At 29.9% G+C, this 24,412-nt stretch overlaps 4 protein-coding genes across 4 annotated transcripts; 3 read left to right on the top strand and 1 right to left on the bottom strand.

Moving 5' to 3' along the window:
- Window positions 1–8,571: 8,571 nt before the first annotated feature.
- On the top strand, window positions 8,572–10,692 carry LOC113874566 (NEP1-interacting protein-like 1). The gene is made up of 5 exons (XM_027512785.1): window positions 8,572–8,758; window positions 9,034–9,185; window positions 9,342–9,425; window positions 9,620–9,784; window positions 10,552–10,692. Exons 1-5 carry the CDS (start codon window positions 8,572–8,574, stop codon window positions 10,690–10,692), a joined length of 729 nt encoding a protein of 242 aa, XP_027368586.1.
- Window positions 10,693–11,956: 1,264 nt separating this feature from the next.
- Window positions 11,957–14,459, top strand: LOC113847337 (reactive Intermediate Deaminase A, chloroplastic-like). Its single transcript, XM_027476368.1, has 6 exons — window positions 11,957–12,224; window positions 12,357–12,472; window positions 12,556–12,600; window positions 13,183–13,256; window positions 13,341–13,390; window positions 13,916–14,459. The coding sequence occupies exons 1-6, from the start codon at window positions 12,035–12,037 to the stop codon at window positions 14,008–14,010; spliced, it is 570 nt and encodes a 189-aa protein (XP_027332169.1). The 5' UTR covers window positions 11,957–12,034; the 3' UTR covers window positions 14,011–14,459.
- A 1,042-nt stretch (window positions 14,460–15,501) lies between these two features.
- LOC113847637 (ubiquitin thioesterase OTU1) lies at window positions 15,502–19,920 on the top strand. The gene is made up of 9 exons (XM_027476862.1): window positions 15,502–15,620; window positions 15,883–15,973; window positions 16,078–16,123; window positions 17,545–17,653; window positions 18,233–18,324; window positions 18,421–18,483; window positions 18,694–18,812; window positions 19,485–19,560; window positions 19,662–19,920. Exons 2-9 carry the CDS (start codon window positions 15,909–15,911, stop codon window positions 19,716–19,718), a joined length of 627 nt encoding a protein of 208 aa, XP_027332663.1. The 5' UTR covers window positions 15,502–15,620; window positions 15,883–15,908; the 3' UTR covers window positions 19,719–19,920.
- Window positions 19,921–23,316: 3,396 nt separating this feature from the next.
- Window positions 23,317–23,703, bottom strand: LOC113848246. Its single transcript, XM_027477679.1, has one exon. The coding sequence runs from the start codon at window positions 23,680–23,682 to the stop codon at window positions 23,404–23,406; it is 279 nt and encodes a 92-aa protein (XP_027333480.1). The 5' UTR covers window positions 23,683–23,703; the 3' UTR covers window positions 23,317–23,403.
- Between the last annotated feature and the right edge of the window lie 709 nt (window positions 23,704–24,412).

Genomic DNA, 24,412 nt, shown 5'->3' with positions numbered 1-24,412 from the left:
GAGTGGGAGTTACTATAATTAATTAAAGGGGTGTTGGTGTTGCATTTTTCCCTCGTCAATCTTTTAACAGAACTTTTGCTAGCTATGGGGGCATAATTAAGTTCACATCTCACCTATTATTTTGATAACTTTCAGAAGTTTGCTATCATATTTTGATTGTAATTATCAACATAGATGAACAAGCATTAAGATTTAAGAGCAAAGTTATATTGGTGTGAAAAAAGATGGGGTGCAAGGAAGTATATTTTGTCATATACACAAATTACCAAAACATATTTAATTTCAAATGGGATTCAAGGGGATCATAGTTTTTCAACTTGTCCTCCATCTACCACATGTGATATGATGCACTTGTTAGGTTCTTAAAATAACACCATATAATCATTAAAGTTCAGCTGGGCTCATCCACAATATTATTTTGCCCCCACCATAAGCAATTATTGTATTTGGGTTTAGTCTAAAGAAACCAAGTCAAAATCAGCCACATTAATCACACACGTTTTTTTCTTTCATTTCTTTTGCATTATTTAAAGATATCTTTTGAGAACTTTTATTCACCCATTAATTTAAATAATTTTTTTATTTATCTTTATCATATGAGTTATTTTATTTTACATCTATTTCTTATTTTATCTTTTTTTTATACAAAATTTTGTACCAATATAATTTGTTTTACGATTTTTTAACATGTAACACACAATAAAAAATTATAATTTTTATTAAAAATTATAAGATATTATAGAATTAATGTATTAATATTATTAAATATTATAAATTTTAATAAAAAATTATTACTTAATAATTTTTTAATATATATCACTGAATGCACGTTAAAAAGAATCAGTTTTCATGCAACTAAAGTATTTAGCTACTTACATGTGAAAAAGCATGTGACGCATTCATCCAAAAAAGCATAGGACACAAACACTTAATCTTGTGCAGAGGGACCACTTACTAAAGATAGGTAAAGAATTAATAATTTTCAAACATTTTATACACTTTTTATTATATATTTTTTTATTGTTATGTAATTTTACATAATAATTCAAGTAAACTCTTAAGTAAGTGAAAATTCACACAAAATTCATACAATAAAAAAAATAAAGATGTTTACGTGGAACAAATTATACTTATGTTCCAAATGACTCTAATTTCCTTTATTGGGTCAAATCTTTAAACTAATCTAACCCTAAATTTAAATAAAGTTGATAATGTTTGATCTAATTAAGTAAGATAAAATTTCAAATTTCATGGTGAATATTAAAACTTCGTTAGCAGACGATTTATAAATACTTTTGTAAATGTTCTTTAAACATGAAAATATGTGTTGACAACTGATAAATCTCTTCAACCCAACTCACTTCAACTTTTTAATGATTAAAAATAAAATAAAAAAATAAATTAGACAATCCTAATTTATATAATTAATTAGGCTTGGTTGAACCAAACTGAGCTCTGCACACCCATTCCTTAAAAGTGCACTATGAAATTATGAATGTTCAAATAAAGTAATTATGCACTTTTTGTATTTATTTTATCTTTTCTATTTTTTTCTATCATATAGTTTATTTGATATTTCTTTCACCCATTTCACACCGCAGGGGTTAACAAAACATTTTCCCCCAGACATATATGTGATTATTATTTTGAGGAGATTTAGACGAAATTAATAAAAATAACGAAATTGGATGCCAAGAAACCAACAATTAATGTGTTTCTACCTTTAATTTTGTGAAGAGAGAAAGGTTGAGGTAGGAGAAGGATGGATGATATTTTCCTAAAATACAAGATTCAAACTTGTTCTCGTGAACCCTATCTCTGTCACTTAACATGACTTATTGTATGTATATGGATCATTATGTTAGGACCATCAAAACTTTACATTTCAACTATGCATGCAAAAGGCCCAAAACAATCTTTTATGCAATTTACCATACCTAGTGTAGAAATTCACCAAATGGTATTGAATGTTTGAAACTATAATTAATCACAAACTTCTCGAACTAGATATAGGCCTGTAACCAGGAAAATAAATATATACGGTCAAGAAATATAAGTTAACAATTAATAACATGTTTAATTTCACATTAGAAAATAAGTAGACACACATTTATTTTAACACTACTAAGTATAACTCACACATGCCATATGTCTCTCATCTTGGCATTACTTGACTAGTTGTTTGGGCAGTTAAAGATAGATTAACATAAATAATCTCTTCTCAGAAAAGGGAAAACAACTTTTAAAGAACATGATGTCGAAAGAGAATTGAAGAGTATAGAAAATGAAATTTAGTGCAACCTACGCATTAATGTTATTATTAACATAGGACTAACCAGCACAGTAGTTAGCCTAATTAACCAGCTTTGCCATGTAAAGGTGATCGTATTTGGGGCATACGCGGAGGTTTCTCGTTCCTAGAGTACCTGAAGGGAGCCTCATCTATGATGCTAAGTTTGGCTTCAGTAATCACACTATGTGTGCAGAAAAAGGTGACAAAAAAGCGTAGTGATAATCATAAACTCACCTTCTTGGCCTAAATGCTATGATGATGGTTCGATCTGATCCTCAATTGATGAAAATTGCTAATTGCTTATTTGTGCAGTGATTAGCAACTTTTGGTGTTCCATGGCTAACAGATCCAGGCACCCCATTTTCGAATTTAGTTTATATAATTTTAAAGTCTTCTTTAAGCTTTAGAAACATAATAAGAAAATCCATCTATCTCAGTTTGGTAACAGCTACAAAGTCAATGGAAATAGGTGTTAGGTGTGTTTATTTAAAAGCTTATATAATAAATTCATTTTAAACAACAATTTATACTATAAATTAAACGATATATTTTATTAAATATAAACTGAAAATAATCTATTTTAAGAAACTATATAAAAAAACTTATTGTCCATAAGTTGGAAAAAACGTTTACAAGAGTCCCATAAATCAACTATCCCAAAAGATTAAGCTGTGTACTTGAAGACACGTGAATAGCTTAATATCTAGCTAGGTTGCATTCATCTTGTACATAATTTCAATGTCAATTTCACACCTTGAATGAACCCAAATTGAGATTTACTGTTTTTCCTCTTACTGTGATCTATATTTGGAAAACAAAGTAACCATGTCGTGAAGTGAAGGTTGAAGTTGCCTCTTCCCAACTCCCCAGAAATTCGAAAACCATATTCTAAATTGGCGTGATGAATTGAACATTTACGCTACACAACCACATATATATGTCAGGGAGGCATCACCAAAGTAGAAGGGGACCACCGTTAGTTGGAAACACCTTACTGAGATGCAAACAGCTCTGAAAGCCCAGAGATTCATCTGATAACAATGGCATGGGAACTGACACTGTGCACGCTTTAGCACTGACTCCACTTTTGAATGAAATTGTAATATTGTAGCTCTGTCACCTTGTTAAACAATTTTGCTTATACAAATATTAGGTAACAAATCCCTTACTCTCTATTGTAGAAGACAAACTAGATAAAGGAAGCAACTAAGTTAGATCTAAGATATATCATGTTAAAAGAAAATAAAAGATATATCATGCTAAAACTATAATTAATTTTTGTAAAAAAAATTTGGTTAAATTTAGTCTTGCAAAGTTTTTTTTTTTTTTTTATAATTTTAGGATTAATTAAAACCCTAAACAAACAGTGTCTTATGATAAAATGCTAACTTTATGGCAAAACTTAAATAAGTAATTACTTCTTAAAATGTATACTTTTTAGAATTAGTCCTATTTTTTTATAATTTCATAAATTTTAATTTTTTTAAAATAAATCATACTTTTATATCTTGAATCAACATTTTTAATATAAATAATATTTTTCTCTTTATCTTTTTTTAAAAAATACTCAACAAGTTAATGTTATTTGAAGTCAATATATTATTTTTAGGCCTCATCTTTTTCTTAATAATACTCAACAAGTTAGCATTTTTTTTTTGTCAAAATATCATTTTCTATAAAAAAAGTTTCTAAGATAGTTAAAAAAAATTGTATTATATGAAGTATCAAGACTTACTTTATTATGCTGTTTGAATCTATATTTCTATTTGGTATCAATTGAGATAATGTAAAATTTATGGGTAAGATAAAAAAATTTATTCTAATCATATCTAATTTTACTTTGAACAATAAAAAATTAAGAATATAGACATTTTTTATAATAATAAAAGTAGAATAATTAAGAAACTTTAAAAGTTACATACTGACATATTTCAATTTTATTTTAGTATAATTTTTCATTGCTATATTCAATGTTAAAGTATTTTATTATTTAACACTAACTAGTCGAATATTTTTAAAAGATTTATGTTACTTAAGTTAAAAATATTAATTTAAAAAATAAAATAAAATTTTACGGGACTAAAATTAAAATAAAAATTTAATAAAGATTAATTTTAAAAAAGTGTATTTTTAAAGCTAATTACTTATTTAAATTTTATTATGTGGCAAGTATGATGTAGGATATTGTTTTATTTAACCTTCACTTTACGATATTATAAGATTAAATATAATAAAAAAATTATAAAAACTAATTTATAAAATATATTTTTAAAAATTATTTAGTTATTTAAGTTTAAAATAAATTATCTATGTATTTAAATGGAAACGAATATAATACTCGCAGTCTTGTGTGGTTTTAGTCTAGTGACCATTTTTCAATCACATAAGATATACTTCTTAAATAAGTTTTTATTAAGTAAAATATAGACAAATGCTTCATGGAATTGGTATATTCATTGTTAATTTTGATTCTTTGAACTGTGTAATGATATCATACAATTTGGGACATGTTAAGGATTGAAAAGTGTTTTAAGGGGGTAAATCCAAGTTGAAGTTTCACAGCTTTTGTTTATATTGGTGTAGACATTCATTTCATAAATATGTAAAAATTAAATTTAGGTCATATAGCAGTTATCCTTTAAAGTTTTCAGAAATAAACTTTAAAAAAATTAAAATCATGCAAAGCTACTCACAGCTTAGTCCAACCATCATTTTCTTTTGAATTTGATTAGTTGATGGAATAATAATTTATGGTTAGATTTTTTTTTTTACTTTAATAAATTATTTTTCCAAAAATATTAAAAAATGGTGAATTGTGTGCTTTGTTGGTTTGATTAAATGTTCTGCTGTAACTTCTCTAATGATCCAGTAAAAATACAAGATAGATAAAGGCCTCATTGGTTTGATTAAATTTCTTCAAATACCCCATAGAACGTCTTACACATATAAGGATGCTAATTCATTTTTCTTTTATAGAATAAAAGAGAGATTTTTATAGAATAAAAGAGAGATAGGAATCAAATAGAGAGAAATTTTTTAATGTATATATTTAATTTCATTTTGATTTAATTTTTAGTATTCATAAATTTAATCTCTAAAAATCTTATATTAATTTTATTAGTGACATGGTGCTTATACATTTATTACTGAAATATTTTTAAATAACTTTATCTTTTTTAAGCATTAATATTTTATTAAAAATAAAATCTGAATGCAAGAGATACTCTAACCCATTATGTCTTTAAAAGAAATTAATAATACATGTTAAGTCAATAAATCATTAATTCAATTCATATAAATAATTGAGCTTCGCAAAGGTCATGCTGCGAGCCACTTCCAAGAACGCTATTTAATAGAATAACATTTCACTAACATTTAGTACATCGTTATTGAAGATAATATTATTCTTTTGAAGCCAAATTGTCCATACTACTGCAAACTATATCATAACAGTTTCCTTCTATTTCTTTTTTCTACATCAAATTTCACACATACTCAGTAATGTCTGATGCGAATTTTCAGGTAAGCATATATTTACACTAAATCATTCGAATACCATGTATTATAGTCTCATAAAAATATCACAATGCAAAAAAAGGTGCAGTACTTCTTCATCTTTAGTATCACAAAACTCACAAACTTCTGAAGAAATTGTCAATCTGCATTTGGTTAAATTACTCCATACTGAAATTATATTAAGTAATAGACACTATACGAATACCACTACTTTTTTCAATACATTGACCTTCCAAATTTTGCAGCGAATTGAACATTGTAGTCTTTATTAACATCACACTTTCACATTAATATATCATTCACATTTTCTCTTGGCCTTTTACCTTCCATTGTCTCTCACAACTAATGGTGTAAATTCTCCTCTCATGCAAACAATTGTCTTCTCTAAATAATTTCTTATACTCATTAGCTCATCTCAAAATATCCATTCTCCACCATTTACACATCCTTATTAGTCGTTGTAAAAAATAACCTTAAGTATGAATTTGTTAACGCAATGTTTCTCACTCATTTAAACATTTATTATTAAATTATTTTTATCCATACAGTATTAATATATTTATTATTATACAAAACTTAAGTATATTATCATAAAATACAACATTGTCTAAATATATATATATATATAATATTTTTTATTAAAAATTATAACATTTAATAATCCTAATGCATTGAATTATATTTGAATGATATAATTTTTAATAAAAAATTGCTCAAATTAAAAAATTGTTATAAGTATTATTTTTAAATTAAAATTTGTGTTTTATTTCAATAATATACATGGACCTTTAATATTAGTATCCTATCTTTAATATTTATTTTTATGGTATATATTATTGAAATAAAATTTAATTTTAATTAAAAAAATATTATTAATAATTAAAAGTTACTACTTTTGTTTATTTTTCAATAACTTCATCGATGTAGTTATTATATATCAATATAATATTGATTTTTTGGCTTTAAATTGTGCCAAACTATGTGGTGCAACTTGCATTGTCTTGTCAACCATCTCTGATCGTATCAAAATGGTGGCGCAAATTCAATTAATGACCCAATCCACCTCATTAAAAGTTATGGGGATAAAAAGACATTTATAGCTTAACTTGTGGTAAATAATGTGTTTAAGTCAAAAGTAATTATACTTTTTTAATTCTTTTCCTATGTTAACAAATAAATAATCTTATTTTATTCCTCCAATGTCTCACCAAATTTTTGTCTTAATAATTTTCAGATATGTTAAATTGCTGGCCATATAAGCATTTGTATTTTAAAATAATAATTTTTTAAATATGTGCAATATTGTACAAAATGAAAATTTATATATAAATTTTTTATTTAGTGTAATTCAATACATTATGATTATTAAATATTATAATTTTTAATAAAAGATCATTTTATGCATATATAAGTTAAAGATATTGTTTACAGAAATTAAGAAAAAAGATAATCACAGAAAAAGGTGACGTGCTATTGGAGACTAAATATCAAAGGCATATCTACCCCATGAGTTAATGCAATTAAATCACTTGTTATTTATGAACTACTAACTCTATGTATCAGCCCACAGATGCAATATAACCAGGAACCACCTTTCCAGCACCTTGTTTTAGTTAGTTTCCTGTTTTTCTCTGCCTTAGCTAATGAAACTTCCCATCAATATCCTAAATATCTAAAATTTCCTTTATTGCAAGGAAGGGTAACAAAATCAACAACAAACTAAAGCAAAAAAAAATTTCAACAACAAACAGTAGGATAGCCAATCCAACCACCACCTCGGTTAACTTTTTTATGATATGGTATTCGAGTATTTACAGGTTTAACTGACAACATCAGAACAAATCAATCAATTCAACCAATGGTTTGAAAGTTTTGTCCAATGAGAACTAGAGAATCTCAGTGAACCAGCACTCGGTTTAACTCGGATTTTATTCCGAAGTTATTTGCTATATTATGATTTTTATTCACAATACTATATTTCATGACAATAGTGAAAAGTATTTCTTGGTTATGGCTCTTTTATTAGGTGACCAACAAAATGACCCCAAGCAGCCAAATTGAAAAAACAAAAACAAGATAATTTGGTGGTAATTAAACTAACATGTGGTGTCTTTTGGTTTTAGCTTTTGGTTGTTTTCCTTCTTTTTTTTTCTTACGACATTCTTTGGTGTGACACAGAATATCCCTATAACCATAAGGTCAGAGTTTTATTTTCATGTCCACCCCCCAGGTTATAGAGTGGTTCCCAATTATTTTGCCTATTCTAATTAGGCAAAACAAAAATGCTAAGGTTTATTGAGATTTTGGAGCTAGTGGAATACTATATCTTTCAGCTCTCTCAGCAGTAAAATTTTTTAACTAGCCATGATTGCTTTCATTGGGTCACAAGGGGCATAACATGCAATCAATCATTCATCAATATTATTTCAATGCAATTCTAAAAAATTGATATTGATATACCATTCTTATCCTCACTTTTACATTTTCCTTTTTTTGGCATAAAAAAGATAATGTGTTGAAATGTATATTTTTATTATCCAATTGTATAAAAAGAAAGTAGTATAGGGAAGCGTAAGGTCTATTAAGTGCAAATATCAATACTCTTAAATACTATATCCGGCCTTAGATTCCATGACTGTAAAAGATATGCTTTTAGAAACTAATTAACGTGGCCTCCCTCAGCCTATAAATGCTAGTCTATCTGCATCATTTCCAAGCAAACACATTTAGAGCATTCTTATCCTCCAAAGTTGATTTTCGAAATGCCTATTTCCAACACTTCTCCAACCATGGCAAAGTGGCTCTCTGGAAAGATAGAATCAGTAACAAGGTGTAAGGAAGCTTTTTCTGTGCTGGTTTTTGCTGGCATTGGCGGTTCTATAGTTGAGCTATTCATGAAATCTATGGAGAGGGTTCTTTTTGCTGCATTTACCTGCATTCTGGCACTAGGTACATACGATGCATTTTCCTCATCTTTGTTTGTTAGTAGCATTCTTATGGATTGTTTGGCTTTCTCCTGAGAAATCACTATTTCGCTGAACACTGGTTTCCAAAAACATTGCCATATCATGTTTTACTTTTATATCTCATGAGGTTTTTCAAATTTTGGCTTGAGTATAGACTAAAAGAAGGAAAAATAAGAACAGGGTAACAGAATAAGATGAAATTGTGTCTTTCATCAATCCCTTGCATTGTAAAGTTATTGGCAATAATCTATGTTGCAGGAGGGTCAATAGTAGGAACAATTGCAGGAGGCATCAAAGGACAAACCACAGAAGTTGGTTTTCTTGATGGAGCTGGCAAAGGAGCAATCACAGGAGCCATTGCTGCCATGGAATTGTTAAATGTTGCTGCTGTTGATGAGCCATTGTCCAAGGTAAATACTCCTAGTTCCATACTTTGACAATAGAATGTTTCATCCTTTTTTCCAAGGCCCTACAATCATCTCAACGGTAACTAGTACTACTGGTCCCTACTTAGTCCAATAGCAATGGTGTTCTTCTAACCTCTTAGTTTCGGTGTGGAATTGCAGGTTGCCCTTTTGAACAGTTTATTAAATGGAAAAGTTTTTATGGAATGGATATGTCCAGCTGTCGCACAAGTCTATCAGTTGCATGTAAGTATTAATGTATCAGTAATGTTAGGTATTCAATACTTTCTTCATTTGGTTAGCAAGAAAATTAGTAGGAAAGTGTTCTAAGAGGACTTAGAATTGTTCTTAACATATAAAAGTTCAAGTGAATGTGAAGTTAGTGGTGTGTGGATTGGGATCAAAATTTTAATCACATTTGGTTAACTCATCGGTTTCAGATTACCACACCAGAAATAACTTATGGAGAAGTATCAGATATTTATGATATCAAGGGAATCACAGGGATGCCCCAGAATATTATTACGAAGCTTCCTTTTCAGCAATTCAACCCTAGCAAAATGTTGAAATTGTACAATATGTCTTGCTGCTCAATTTGCTTTCAGGTGAGAAACATCTCAGAGCCTTGTGAAAATGTCTTAGTTCAAGAAAGGTAAACGGTAATTGGTTTAGGGAAAACAATAAATAGATCAACATTTAATGCAAATTAAACATGGAATTGAAATTTATTATTATTAATGATGTGACTGGGACCACAATCTTTACTTTTGTTGCAAGGATTATGCATCAGTAAGTAATATTCGAGTAAGACACGAATTGGATGTACAAAAATTCAATGTTTTCTTATTAGGTCCTAAGATAAACTCCTCACAAGTAAATATTATTAATAAATTGAAACAAAATTTTTTCATGATTTTAAATTAATTTATATTTCTTTATTTTTAATTTTTTTTTATTTAACTTCTTTAAACTTAAAATTAAAAAATATTTTTAATTTATAAAAAAGTTTAATTTAAATTTAAATTATTATTTTTCTCATAGGAACTTATTCAGTAGCTTATCCAAATTGGGTCTTTGTTCATAAATTACTAAGTTCTTAGAATATGAATTATAGTCTCTAAAAGTGTTTACTATTTTTACATTAGTCCTTATTACATTAGTCCTTAAATTCTTAAAACTCTACCAATTTCTTGAAATATTCCCCGTTTGCAATATCAATACAATAACTTAGTACTATTCAACAATGATATTGATTAAAGTATTTTTTTTTAATAGAAAACATTAAATGGTGTAAAAAAAATAGCGTACCAGTGAATTTATATCATAAAACTAAACTAAACCAACTCTTTTGTCTTTACGTTTTGATTTGCAGGATTTTGAGGAAGGAGAGTTGGTGAGGATCCTTCCAAAATGTGGTCACCTTTTTCATTTAGAATGCATAGATAAGTGGCTAGTCCAACAAGGATCTTGCCCGATGTGCAGAACTTATGTTCCTGACCACATTCATAAATAGTAGTATTTTTGTTGTTGTAAAGTAGGTTTAGCCAAGTTATGTACTCTTATGTTCTAACTTAATTTGTACATAATTTACTGAAATTATAGCCAAGTTATTGCAAGTTAATTGTGATATTTTATGTAATTTTAATAAATTAATTATTTATTCAACTCAATCAAATTTAACTCTTTTAAATGATTGTTACAATAAAAGAATATCATCCCTAAAAGAAAAAGATACAGTTTATGCTCGGAATTGTAGAGCAGTGTTATCTGAAACACAGTTTAAAATGCTGATACATGAAATTTTTCTAAGACTATATAAAAGGAGTTTTTATTTTAATATTTGTTAAAAGTAATATTTTTTTCCCCCTTTGTATCGATGCTTTGTAATTTTAGAAGAGAAAAATCTTATCCTCTTTTAAGAAAAATGATTTCTCATTTATGCTATATAATTTCACTTGAGGTTTCATTCCCTTCTTCAAATAAAGAAAAAACTTCACCTTTTTTTTATTATTATGTTAAAATATGTTTTAAAACCTGAGAAATATAATTTTGTTTAAATTTCTCTTTTATTAAATAACTTAATTCCAATCAGTAGATAAAAAAGAAATTGACACTCGACAGTCAAATCTTTATATAAAACTTTTATTTTGTGTTTTATGTTGTTGAATGTTGAGTTAGCTTCTACAAGTGAACAAGATCAAAATAAAATGTCTGATTTGATTTCTCAGTTGACAAAACAGAATCCCCAGTCATTGTCTTGTTTGTTTGATGTCCCCAAATTTCCTTTAGAGGATGATTTCTCAAAGACTATTATGGTAGCAAAACTCTCTTTTTATATATACATTTAATATTGGAATAACTATAAAAAAAATGGAATTTCAACTTGCAAGGTTGTATTAAATTAAATTAAATTAAATTAAATTAAACTTGCAATAAAAAAATAATTATTGTTGTTGTATTAAATTAAATTAAATTAAACTTCTGTTGAATTTGAAATTTATAAAATGTTAAATGTATAAATTTGAATCCATCTAAACTTTTTATACCTTACTAAATATATGTACATATGATTCAGATTAAAAATTATGAAATATTGGAATGTCATGTTAGGATGGGCCCACATCTAATTTGGGCTGAGAACGAAAAAGGAAAGTGTCAATTGGGTAAATGATGGGCTAGGCCCACGATCACGAAATTAGCCCTGCGAGTGAAGACCAAAATCGTAAATGCGTGCTTGGGATAAGGGTATTTATGGAAAGTAAAATAACAAATGCTGAGACCAAAAACGAAGTCAAAGGTTGTGTTGAAAAGTTCAAGAGTGAGAGTGTGAGGGGGCGCGTGAGCGAGAGATAGAAATGGCGTCGTGGTGCGGTAGTTCGTGCTTCCAGATTCCGGCGATAGACGGCGACGCACTGCGCAACCGGGCTTTATTGGCCGCTGGAATAGGGTGCTTGTCGGCGGTGGCTGGCACCTCCTTCTGGCGTTCCTCGTCATCGTCGAAACGCTCTCTGCCACTCACATGCTTGAGCATTTCTTCTGATGCCCGTAATTTGTTTTTTTTTTTTTTTTTATGTTTTTCTCATATTTTTTCTTTTTCTTTTTTTTTTTTTCAGTGAAAGTAAAATGCATTTCATTTTCATTTTATGTCAATCATTTTTCCCCTTTGTGTGATTGTAGGTATTAAGGAAAGTGTTAAAACTGAAAAGGCCCCTGCAGCTTTGGGACCATATTCTCAAGCAATCAAAGCCAACAACCTTCTATTTGTGTCTGGTGTTCTTGGCCTTGTTCCTGAGGTTTCTCAACAAACTTCTATTTATGTCTGCTGCTTCATTTTGTTGATGATGTTAATGTTTGTTTGTTTTGCTCCTCATTGCAGACAGGGAAGTTCATATCCGATGATGTTGAAGATCAAACTCAACAGGTACAAAACTAGACATTTGCATTTTGTGATATGATATATTTATAGCAAATTGTTGCGTTGTTGCATTTTTCATGTGCATACCTAATTTGGTTGCTTGCTCGTTCATGCTTTGGATGGACGGATTATGCTGATTTTATATCGGCATTAGCAATGAGGACTCAATAGTTGTTTGGTTCTATTACTTGGTTTTCAGTTATGGTTTTCTTGAACTTCTGTTGCTAATGCTTTTTTGAAAGGCCGGGTAATATGTTTAGTAGTTTTTGTGAAATTTTGAAAGAACTTTTCAAGGGTCTAGAGATGCTAGTGAACCTAACTAAGTTGAGACCATGAACTTTTGAGAACAGATTTTGCACATGGAGCTGGTGCTTGAAACTTGGCTGTCATATGAGTGTTAAATTTGGCAATGTCCAATAAAATAATGGTGCCCACTTGTATGATCATTTTTTATGCATATCTTCTTCTTTTTTTTCTTTTTTCCTGCAGAAGTTAACAATCAATATAGAAACTATTTTCCCTAAAGGTATTATTGTTCCTGCATTTGTTGATTTTGTTTCTGACTTTTGAGAGGATTACGCGTTGTAGCTTCTCAAAAACATGGGGGAAATCCTTAAAGCTGGTGGTGCAAGCTACTCATCAGTTGTTAAGACAACAATTATGTATAAATTCTTTGCTCTTCCATATTTCGGATTTATTAGAGTTTCTGCAAGATTACTAGTTTTTGAGCATTTATTTCCTTGCAGGCTGGCTGACTTGAACGACTTTAAGAAAGTAAATGAGATCTATGCTCAATGTGAGTTCTGTATTTTCAATTCTATTATTTCCTTGACAGATTACATTCTTGCTGTAGGTGAAGCTTGCAGTAACCTGTTTAGGTGAAAAAACAAGTGCATTATCCCCAACTTTTACAGAATTTTTATTAATACATTTTGATAAAATAGTCATAGCCATCCATTTCGTGTTGCAGATCATGAAAGTCGCGTAGTGACAAACTGCATAATTATGCTAAATTGCTTACTACCAATGATTTCACTTCTAATAATAATTTATACTATGCTCGAACGAGAATGGGTTAGCCTGTTACCAGCTTTTAGATTGAAAACCTTTATTATGCTTTTTTGGGCATATACGTTTTGTTATCATATTTAATATGACATATGCTAAGGGTGAATACTAGATTAATGCAATACAATGAATCCATTAATATTGTGCTGAAATGATAAGCTTTTCATTTCCACTTGAGTTGAAATATTTATTTTTCTCGAATCTTTTAAAAATTTCAATATTTTTAATTTACCCGTTGCTCCAATGGTTTCAGACTTCCCTTCACCTTTTCCCGCTCGATCAACTTATCAAGTAGCTGCCTTGCCATTGAATGCCAAGATTGAAATTGAGTGCATAGCAACTCTGTAAGCACCAATTATAATAGAACATCCGGCTCCTTCAGCAAACTCGAGGTTAATAATGCAGTATGGGACGTGTCTTAGTATTGGAGTTTTACTTTTGCTCGTTGGATGATGATGGTCTTGTCATCACATTTACTCTAATATTTCTAGGGAGCTCTCTAATCCTTGGATTCTCTTTCAAGATTATGTGCCCATTAAAAGTTGAAAATGCTTTCGTTTCTCTGCACTCCAGATCCACGTTGAGGCTAATGTCATACACAATAGTGTCTACAACTTAAACGCCCTTAAAATATGCATTAAAATAATTATATGGTATGGAGCACACTATGTCGATGTAAATTGATTCTAAACCGTATCATTAGTTAATTATATTTGAACTTTGGTTAGCGTTGTATCTGGTTTAACGATATGTTGATATCTATAACTCAGGGTTCACTACAAATTAGACTTTTCAAGTCAATCTTGCTTCTTTTTGTAGCATTATCCCTTGCCTAGTGATTTTTCAAATTTTGCTAACATTATTCTTGAGTAATGTGTATTTTATTAACGCAAATGTTAAGCCATTTTGTTTTATAGTTTTATTTTTCATAACTTCCTGTGCTAACAAATCTCGCTTTAATCAGCAGATTTTTTGCAAAACTCAAATCATCTTCATCTGAGACTAAGTTAATCAATGCAATCTTGAGAGTACTTGTCTTTGAAGGTTTATCTAAAATCTTTATTTCATCTTCTAAGGTTGATAATTATGGTGAGAAAAAAATTCTAAGAAACTCATTTACATTAAAATAGACTTAAGTGCAACTTATACTAATCTTTCGAAGAAGTATGAATATATTTTAAAATAATATATATATATATAACTAAACCGTAGTGCATGAAACGTTAGAGTAGATGTGCAAGTGTCAGTTTTGTGTTGAGCTTCAGAATGAAACTTCTAATCGAGATTCGATTACTGAGTCGTCCTGTCGGTGTTGATCCAGGACAAATTATTAAAAGTAAATTTTAAATAATTTTAATATTAATAATCATATTATTTTATACTTATATTTATACTTTAAAATATATAATGTTAAAATAAAATTGATTGGTGAAGAATTAACTATTTCGTAAATTATATAAAATTTTATAAACTTGAACTATTTAATATTAGCATTCAATTTAAAACTCAAATTATTAAAATTTAATATCGATAAAAGGGTTGAATAGAGTAAGTTGATTAATAGTTATTTTTAGAATAAGTGGATCATCACCTATAAAAATAAGTGATTATTTTTAAAATAAATTAAACAAAGCAGACAATTAATTATAAACTAAATTATTTAATAGTTTTTTTTATTTTTAATGTTTCAAAGAATAGAATTTATTTTTGAAGCTTTTAAGAACGAAAATAAAGAATTGATTAAGGTGAAATCTGAAAGATTGTGGAAGGAACAAAGTGGGGGCAAGGTGAAAGCGTGAAGAAAAGGACGGTGGCATCTCAAAATGGCAACTTCCATTAATTTTTTGACGCATAAAAGAAAAGGAGAAACCCATCTCATCCCATTTCAACTTCAAATACCAAATACCAAACCCAACACACACACACACAAACAAACGCTCTCTACATTCTCTTCTTTGGTATTCTTCTTTTCAAACCAATTTCCATTCCATTCCTTAGATCTCCATTTCCACATTCAAATCACTTGTCTCTGTTTCTTCATTCCTTTTCTTTTTATTTTCATTCTTATACTTGGGTTCCTCTAAAAATTTGAACTTTCATTGTATTATTAATAAATTCTAGGTTTTTTTTTTTTCCTTTCCCAGCTTTTAATTGAGAAACACAAATTATTGGAGTTGATATCATCTTGGATTTTGAAGTATGGTTGTGATTGATTTTCAGGGTGGTAGTTATCTAGAATCTACATCATGGAAGGTATTGTGGTGAGAAGAGTTATTCCTTCAGATAACAGTTGCCTCTTTAATGCTGTTGGGTAAGCAATGGAAGACAAACCCTCTTGTTTTCATCGGATATTGGTCCAAGATTTCCACCTGTAATGTTCTTTCTCTACTTTATTATGTTTTTAACTCAATTCAGATATGTTATGGATCATGACAAAACCAAAGCTGCAGAGTTGAGACAGGTAATTTTTCTTGTATTCATTTTATTTGCTTCTTTCCTTACATGTTTTCTCAATTTACTCAATTCATTTTACACCATTCAAATAAGATATCCAACATTCCAACTTAAATTGAATTTACTTTGGCTTACCTATAACTTTGCTTGTTTCTATTTGAAATAGTTTCTTAAACCAAAAATTCACTACAGAAGTTTTCTATTTGTCATTTGTGGAACAAATATTCCTTGTAGATATATTTTATCAAAACTCGGTGAAAAGAACTTTTGGAAAACTGACAATTGGCTTTCCAATTTTTATAACGGTTACATTACAACAAATGCAAAGGATGAGTGAAACACGTAGATATGAACGTTTTGCTTTGCCATAAACCAATGGCTTCTAGTTTTTTATTAGTATTACTATTCGTGTAGTGTATGGAGGACTTTGAAATATTATATAAGGCTCTGCAACAATTTTTTCACCTTCTCTGGTTTCCTGATGTAGGACTTAAGTAAATCTCCATATTTTATCATCAATTCATCACAAGTCCCTATGTTATGGTCCTTCGAGTGCCATGCTGTACCACTCAATGCTGTCCAAGGAATTACTTGGGGCTGAAAAGTGTGTCATAATGAAATACTTTTGTTTTCATATGACATTTGACTGTCTATCATTTAAGAACTACCCATGTTATATGGATTTGTATCCTCTCCCGTCCGTTGTAGCAAGAACTAGATATCCAATTCTATTTTTGTTTAAGTAAGTCTAATTGTAGTCAAAGCTGGATGTTCAATCTCATTTTTGCTTAATTGAAAATGGACTCGTTTAAGCAAAAATGAAAAAAATGACAAATTTTTTTTTACACAAAATTCGCTTACTGTAAAGGGAAGAGAGGACTGGAAATGGGTGAAGATAAGGAAAGTAGGTGGTATAAGGGTGGGGAGAGAGGGGATGGAGGAGTTGGGTATGAGGAGAAGAGAGGGGAGGTGGGTATGGGATGGGGGTGAGGGTGAGAGTGGAAAGAGAAAGAGGAGAGTTGGGTATAGGGTGGAGGTGACAGCGGGAGAAAGAGGGATTTGGGGAGGAAGAGAGGAGTTGAGTGTAAGAGGAGGAGGAGGAGAGTTGGAGAGGAAGTGTTATATATGAGAGAGAGGGAGAGGAGAAGAAAGTCGACGGAAAAGACGCAAAATTTGCTTAAGTGATTCTAGAATTTGTTTAAGTGAATTTTGCGTAAAATATTGTCTTTTTTTTTTTCCGCTTAAATAAGTCTATTTTCAATTAAACGAAAATGAGACTGGATGTCTAGTTTATACTACAACTGGAGAGGATCTGTATCCATGTTATACCCTTGCATTGCCTAATATCTTTGCACTTTGAGTATTTTATTAGCATCATTTATTACATATTTTGGCTTAATATTTTTTGTGATATTTGGCTTGTTAAAGGTGATAGCTGCAACTGTAGCAAGCAATCCAGAAAAATATTCTGAAGCATTTCTTGCGAAGCCAAATGCAGAGTACTGTAACTGGATTCTTGACCCGGAGAAGTGGGGAGGTTAGCAGACCTATGTCTTCCTAATCGTGGCTGTTTTAAATAAAAATAATTAATAGAAATATTTACCCATTTTTTCTCTGCAAGTTGGAAATGCTACTTTTGGTGTTGTATACTGTGGTCAATGTATGAATGTATAACCTCTAGCGTGGATAACTCATTTTTATTTGGAACTTGGAAGATGATGAAACTTACCTGAAGATAGGTTGATTTGGCATCTTAAATATCCACCTTTTTGGTATTAAAATTTGCTAACGTAAGTATAATACAAAGCATATATGAGTGAAATAGATTACTTTCCTGCAACTTTAAGAGGCATAAAGATCTAATTGAAGTATGGAAAACTTTATTTAAACATTTGGATACCCAGACCATCATCTGCAACAATTTCCAGGACATTGTTTTCATTACTAAGATTAGGCTTCTGATATAAAATTTGTGGATCCAAATTTTGTAGTTGATTTGTGTGACATGAGTTTCAAAGGGTATTTCAAACTCTCCTGGTGGCAATTTTAAAAATGAAGCACTATTAGTTTTTCATTAGTTTGCTGTGCTAATCAAGCTCTATATTCCTTTGTGAAGGCGCAATTGAACTTTCAATATTAGCAGATTATTACAAACGTGAAATTGCAGCATATGATATTCAAACAACACGATGTGATTTGTATGGTCAGGTTAGCCACTTTGAAGCATTCTATATGCTCTTCTCAAGTTTTCAATCTCCTATAACTGAACTTCTTCATTCTCATTTTGGTGAATACTTTTGACAGGAAAGTAACTATTCTGAAAGAGTTATGCTGATATATGATGGTCTCCACTATGATGCATTAGTGGTATGTAATTTCAAATTCCAGAAATTATTAAAAATCATTTATTCATTCTCTTTCATGCCTTCTTACTGTGGATTGAGAGTTGAATTGTGAGACTGCAAGTGTGTGCTGTTCATATTTATCTACTACACATGAAACAAATACAAAATTAAGGTTCATATGTATTTTTCATTTCCATGTTGCCTGATGATAAATTGCACCTTGTATGGTTAGATGTCTCCCTCTGAGGGAGTTCCTGAGGAGTTTGATCAGACCATATTCGCCGTACAGAGAAACAGAAGCATTGGACCTGTTGAGGGGCTTGCTCTAAATTTTGTTAAGGACCAACAAAGGTAGTCTGCAATTCTTGTTGAAACATAACTTGAATAACTGGAACAAGATCATCATATTTAGATTATTGAATAGCATAGATTTTTGGTTTTTTTTTATTTTTATAATTTATAGAAGGTTTCTTTTGGCATGCATATTTAGGGTTTCAGAGGACTTAGGGTGCATTTGGATTGCGAAATTGTTTTCTGTTTTTACTAATAATTATAAAAATTATTACCTTGTTTTCACCTTTCATGTTTTCGTGCAAATCTTTGAAAGCAGATAACAAAGTGAAAATAAAGTGACATTTTAATAATTATTAATAAAAACTGAAAACATTTATGCAAACTGAATGTGGCTTTGTTTTTTCGATTGAAAACCAGAACAAAGCAGTGAATGAGCTGCCAAGCAGTTGAACTATACATATCTCGACTGTGACAAGCTGAAGACTTTGAAATTTCTCTTTTTATGTTATCAAACCAAACATCTCTCGTATGCAAATTTTTCTAAGTAAAAGTGCCTAGTTTGTCTATATTGTGTTTGCCAATAGGAACAAATATTTTAACCTTGTGACAATAGGAGGGAAAGTCATTTAAACACCCCCCTTGATTTTTCAAAGCTTTATTCTGAATTTAAATTGGATATCATGTCAAGTGGATTCTCCCAATGCTAATATTGTGGCTGCACTTTCTCAGGAAACGGAGTTACACTGACACTGCCAATTTCACTCTGCGCTGTGGGATATGCCAAATTGGAGTAGTTGGTCAGAAGGTCATTCCCCAGTTCGTGATGCTTTGCTATATGATGTTACCCACCTTAGCCATATTCATCTCTTATGATTCTGAATGCTGATTTTTCTGTGAACATTTCAGGAGGCAGTGGAGCACGCCCAAGCAACAGGTCATGTTAACTTCCAAGAATATAGATGATACACTGCATGACACAAACTTGTATTGTAATCTCAGTTGATTTGCTGAAAAGATAGTTGCTTTGTTGCAGACTGTATAACTTTTTCATTTTACTCAGTGATTAAACAGAATAACTTCTGCATGAGAATTGTTGCAGCAAGTTGTGTTGTAATAATAATTCCTTGGTTTTGGTCCATAATCATTGTGATTCTTAGAAACCCTCTAGATATAAAAAATAATCAATAATCTTATATTTTTTTTTTTATATCTTCCATTGACTACAGTTGTGGTTGTAGTAAAATTTATCAAGGCTATAGTCATCTTTTGAGCTAACTTTTAAAGTTAAGTTGAACTTCAATTTTAAAATAATCTTAAAAAGTCTGTGGTAGATTCAATATTAGATCAAAATATTAATATCTTACAATTTTTTTAATACAATTAATTTAGCTTCATGAATGTCTTAGTGTAGTGCAGAGTTTCCTTCTTTTTTTTTTTTTTTTTTTTGAGTTATGTCAAAGTCAAATTTAACATATGTAATCCCTGACAAAATAAATTTACAAACTTTTTCAAGTTCACAAGTTTGAGTGTAAATTATAAATTTAATATGTTGGTTAATATTGCGAGAAAATGGGTTGTTTGTTATTAATAAAACAATGCAAGTGTTTTGATTTTGTTGCACTTTTTAAAAATAAAAAATGCAAATTTTTACATTTTTCTAAAAGTACAGGTAAAGTAGAAGGATTTTTTAGTTTGAATAAATTATTTTTCTTACTTTCTCTTCAAGCACTTGGAGAAAAAGATAAATCTAATGATATCAGTAAAAACATTTTTTTTAAAAATGGTAAATAAGGAAAAAATTTGAATAACGGCACTTCACTTGTAACTAGATGAAAAATGGTAAAATAATTCGGTAATTAGATAGTTTCCTTTACTTCAAATTAAAGGAATGTTTGGAAGAATTTATGAAGTTTATTAAAAATTTATTTTTTTAAATTTTATTTTAATAAGTTTCTTAAAATAACTTAGTAAAAATAGAGGTGTCTTTACTTGAATTCTGAGGAAGCAAATACACGCACAAAACTCTTACATGTAAGTAACATTATTTTTAACATGCTTTATTACTAATTAAAATTTATTAAAAAATATAAATTTATATCATTCTCACTTTTAATTTAATAAATTTCAATGAACCAGATCTCCTCCTCTCTTGTTCCTTTTCATACGAAAGACTCTATGGTAGTTACCACCTCAAGGGTGATTTGTTAATTGTTGTTGGACCTATATATATTTCTTAAGTAGTTTTCTTAAAAAAAATTTATATAAGACCTATATTATTAATGCAATGTTCCATAACAATGAGAAAAGACTCTAAATGCCACTACAAATGAAACATGGTCGTCATCCCATATGCTTGTCTATTATCATACTACAACTTGTTTTAATTTTTAACCTCTTCTTCACTTTGATCTTTTTTTATTATGCACATTTATCAACACATTTATAGTATTAATAATTGAATATCGATTCCTTTCATTCCTTTACAATTGTAGCAGATACAAGAAGATAATGCAACATATTTCAATATCATGGGTGATGATGATGGGCAAGTGGTCTTTATTTTGAAAAAACAATTAGAAGATGGTGATATATCACGTCAACTGAACACTACTCTTTAACTATACCCATGTAAGTACTTTATACAAATACAAATATTGTCATCTTAATCATAAATTGAGATCGTGAGGGTGACGTATTGTGTGCGTATACGAATGTGCATTTTAAAGCCAATGAGCCAATATATAACACATGAACATCGTATCAACTAATGAAAATATATATATTGCAGAATCCTTAATATATACCTTATTACTTATCATGAAATAATTATTCAATAAATATTCTTAACTTTTAATACAATCCAATTTATTTTTTTAATAAAACCTTCCTTAATCATCTTTTGATATATCAATTAAATAAGAGAATGCTACAAAATGAAAAGTAATGTAATCTGATACATCTGTGTTTCTAAAATTTTTAAAAAAAAATCTGTTGAATTACTTTTTATTTTTGTACATAATCTTAAATGATCATTATTTTAACATTGAGGAAATAGTAATTTGTTGTTAATAACAAGATTTTGTGGTTCAAACAATCAAACTTCAAAGTACAGCCGGCAGATTATAAGACACACATTTGTGGTGAGAGCAGTGTGAAGTCAATGAATAAAATAAATTTGAGGTGTTATGCCTATCCACAAAGTTCTCATTAATTCACGATCGATCAACCACCAAATTTTGATAGTGACGATGAAGAGATTTAGCTGCCCCATAAATTTTGGAAAGTTTTACATTATATTAAAAAAATTAGAATTATGTAATGCTAATTTGGCATCTTTACCTACTCCAAAGTTAGTATCAAGTTATATAAAGACATGATGAATACAAATCTTACGTAGGTTAGGAGATTAGGAGATTTGGATCTTCTGCCATGGAAATTTTACTGCACCAAATTCATGATAATTTTTATTATTTATTGTACATAAGCATTTAGACTATTCAGTGTTAAGGTATGGCCTTGGTACTTTTCACATCCGTTTGATTGGAAAAGAAAATTGCATCAAAAGTTAAAATTTCCGAAGCAAGTTTTTTTTTTCACTAATATGCATAATGAATTAATAACTGAATTCATTTCAAAATTGTCAATACATATCTCTACTATTCGCAGCACTGTTAATTGTAAGAATGTTTTGCAAGTTCAAAGATGGGCCATATGCGAGTAATGTTAGGCAATGTATATGCGTTGAAAAGAGAGCATCTCATAATTTGTTGAAAATCACATCAGTTTTGAAGACATAACACTAGGTTAAGGTAAAGAAATTCTGTAATCAAGGTTCATTTGAGTAGTGAACTCGGCATCACGTGTTTCTTAAAAATTGACTCTTTAAAAGACCGTAAAAAAACCACTTTACCTTTTTGTTCATAATAGTTTTGACTACCTCACTATCTCACCACTAATCCACCGTTTAACTTTACTACATACAATATTTCTAAAAATAAAAAGGGTCATCCTCAAATGATAGACACGGACAATCTCAATTATAGAAATTTAAAAAAAATATTTTTTTTTCTGTTCCAGATGACAAAATCTCAAAAAGCAATTCAAAAATACTTTTAAAATATATTCACAACTTTTACACATTTTTTATATCTTAATTTAGAAATTATAGTTTATCCATATCTATTAACCAGCGTCAATACTCAATGGTAACCGGAAACACGTCAACTTCAATGCTGCTACTAATTTATAAACTACAAGTTGGTAAATAATTACAAAAGCGAATCCAAAAAGCACTCATACCATTCATTCATCATTCAAGTTGAAGAATGATATTGAGAGTGGTAGCCACCCTGCCCACAACAAGGTACCCATCCATTCAAAACTCATTACCCAATAAAATCATTCAATAATCGAGATTTGAGAAACAAGGGAAATGTAAAAGCAAAGTAATTAAATGAAACGAAGCTCATTTCATATATATATAGAGAGAGAGAACCAAAACCAAAAGGGTACTCAATTTTTGGTATTTACAGAAAAAGCAAAAACTTGAAGCACCCACACTGACCCTGGTTAAATAATTTCGCTCTATTTTGAAGAAGCAGGATTGACCCAATAGGCTCAATACACTGCTCCATGGATGGGACCCAATCTAATCCTCTGGAATGCTTTGCAAAGCAGGCCTCCATGGACGGTGTTTCATCAATTGGGCCAAAACCTCTTCAACCCTCAACTCCTTCACGTCCACTTTACCGACTAACTCTTCTAACTGCTTCTTTGTGATCTTTATCTTCACCTCCGTTGTCCTTTTCTTACCACCGTTCGGTGCTGCAAAAGAACCACCCTCCTCCGCCGCCGCAAATTCATCCCATTCGTCGTCGTCGTCGGTGGCGGATCCGGTCGACGATTGGTGCCTTATGCAGTTCCCCATTTTCTGGTTCTGAAATGCTTCGTAGTTCGAAGAGAGAGAGAGAGAGAGAGAGAGAGAGAGTGGGAGTTGGCGATATATATAGCAAAAGGAAAAACTGAAATGCGAAACATGTGAAAAGGTCAAACCTAATTTATGCCACGTAGGATTCATACGTGGCATGCGTGGGACCCTATGTCTTCCACCGACTAAATGCCATGTGATGAGTTCGCATTCGAGCCGACTTATATCCACTGGCGGCTGGCTTTGGCTTTACTTTTTTCTCACCAACCAATTGTTTATTTTTTTTAAAAAAATAATATATATCAATTATGTATTTATTATAATTAAATTACATTAATTTCATTATTTTTGTATTTGCAATTCAAGGACGAAGTAGTACCTATTTTTATATGTACAGTTGAGGATGTGAAGAACATGTTTTTTTTATATGTTTTTATTAATTAAAATTTATTCAAATCTATAACAATACGAAAGAAAAATTATTTTAGGAAATAATATATATATATATATATATATATATATAATATAAAATATGCTACCAGCATTTTTCATGTATTTTGAATTATGACGAAGCCAATTATTGTTTAATCATGAAAGTGAGGAAAAAAAAAGTGTCAAAATAGCATTCTTATCCTAAAATTTTGAATATTGCTAAAGCATGGGTACCATTACCCTTTGCGCGAGCAGTGAAGCCATAAAGAGCCACAAAACAAAAGTCTACTACAGTTAT

Source organism: Abrus precatorius, unplaced genomic scaffold (assembly GCF_003935025.1).
Source record: "Abrus precatorius isolate BTA unplaced genomic scaffold, Abrus_2018 Scaffold8, whole genome shotgun sequence".
In the NCBI taxonomy this organism is placed as follows: domain Eukaryota; kingdom Viridiplantae; phylum Streptophyta; class Magnoliopsida; order Fabales; family Fabaceae; genus Abrus; species Abrus precatorius.
Note: the sequence above shows the minus strand (reverse complement) of the source record. Positions and strands in the feature narration are given on the sequence as shown.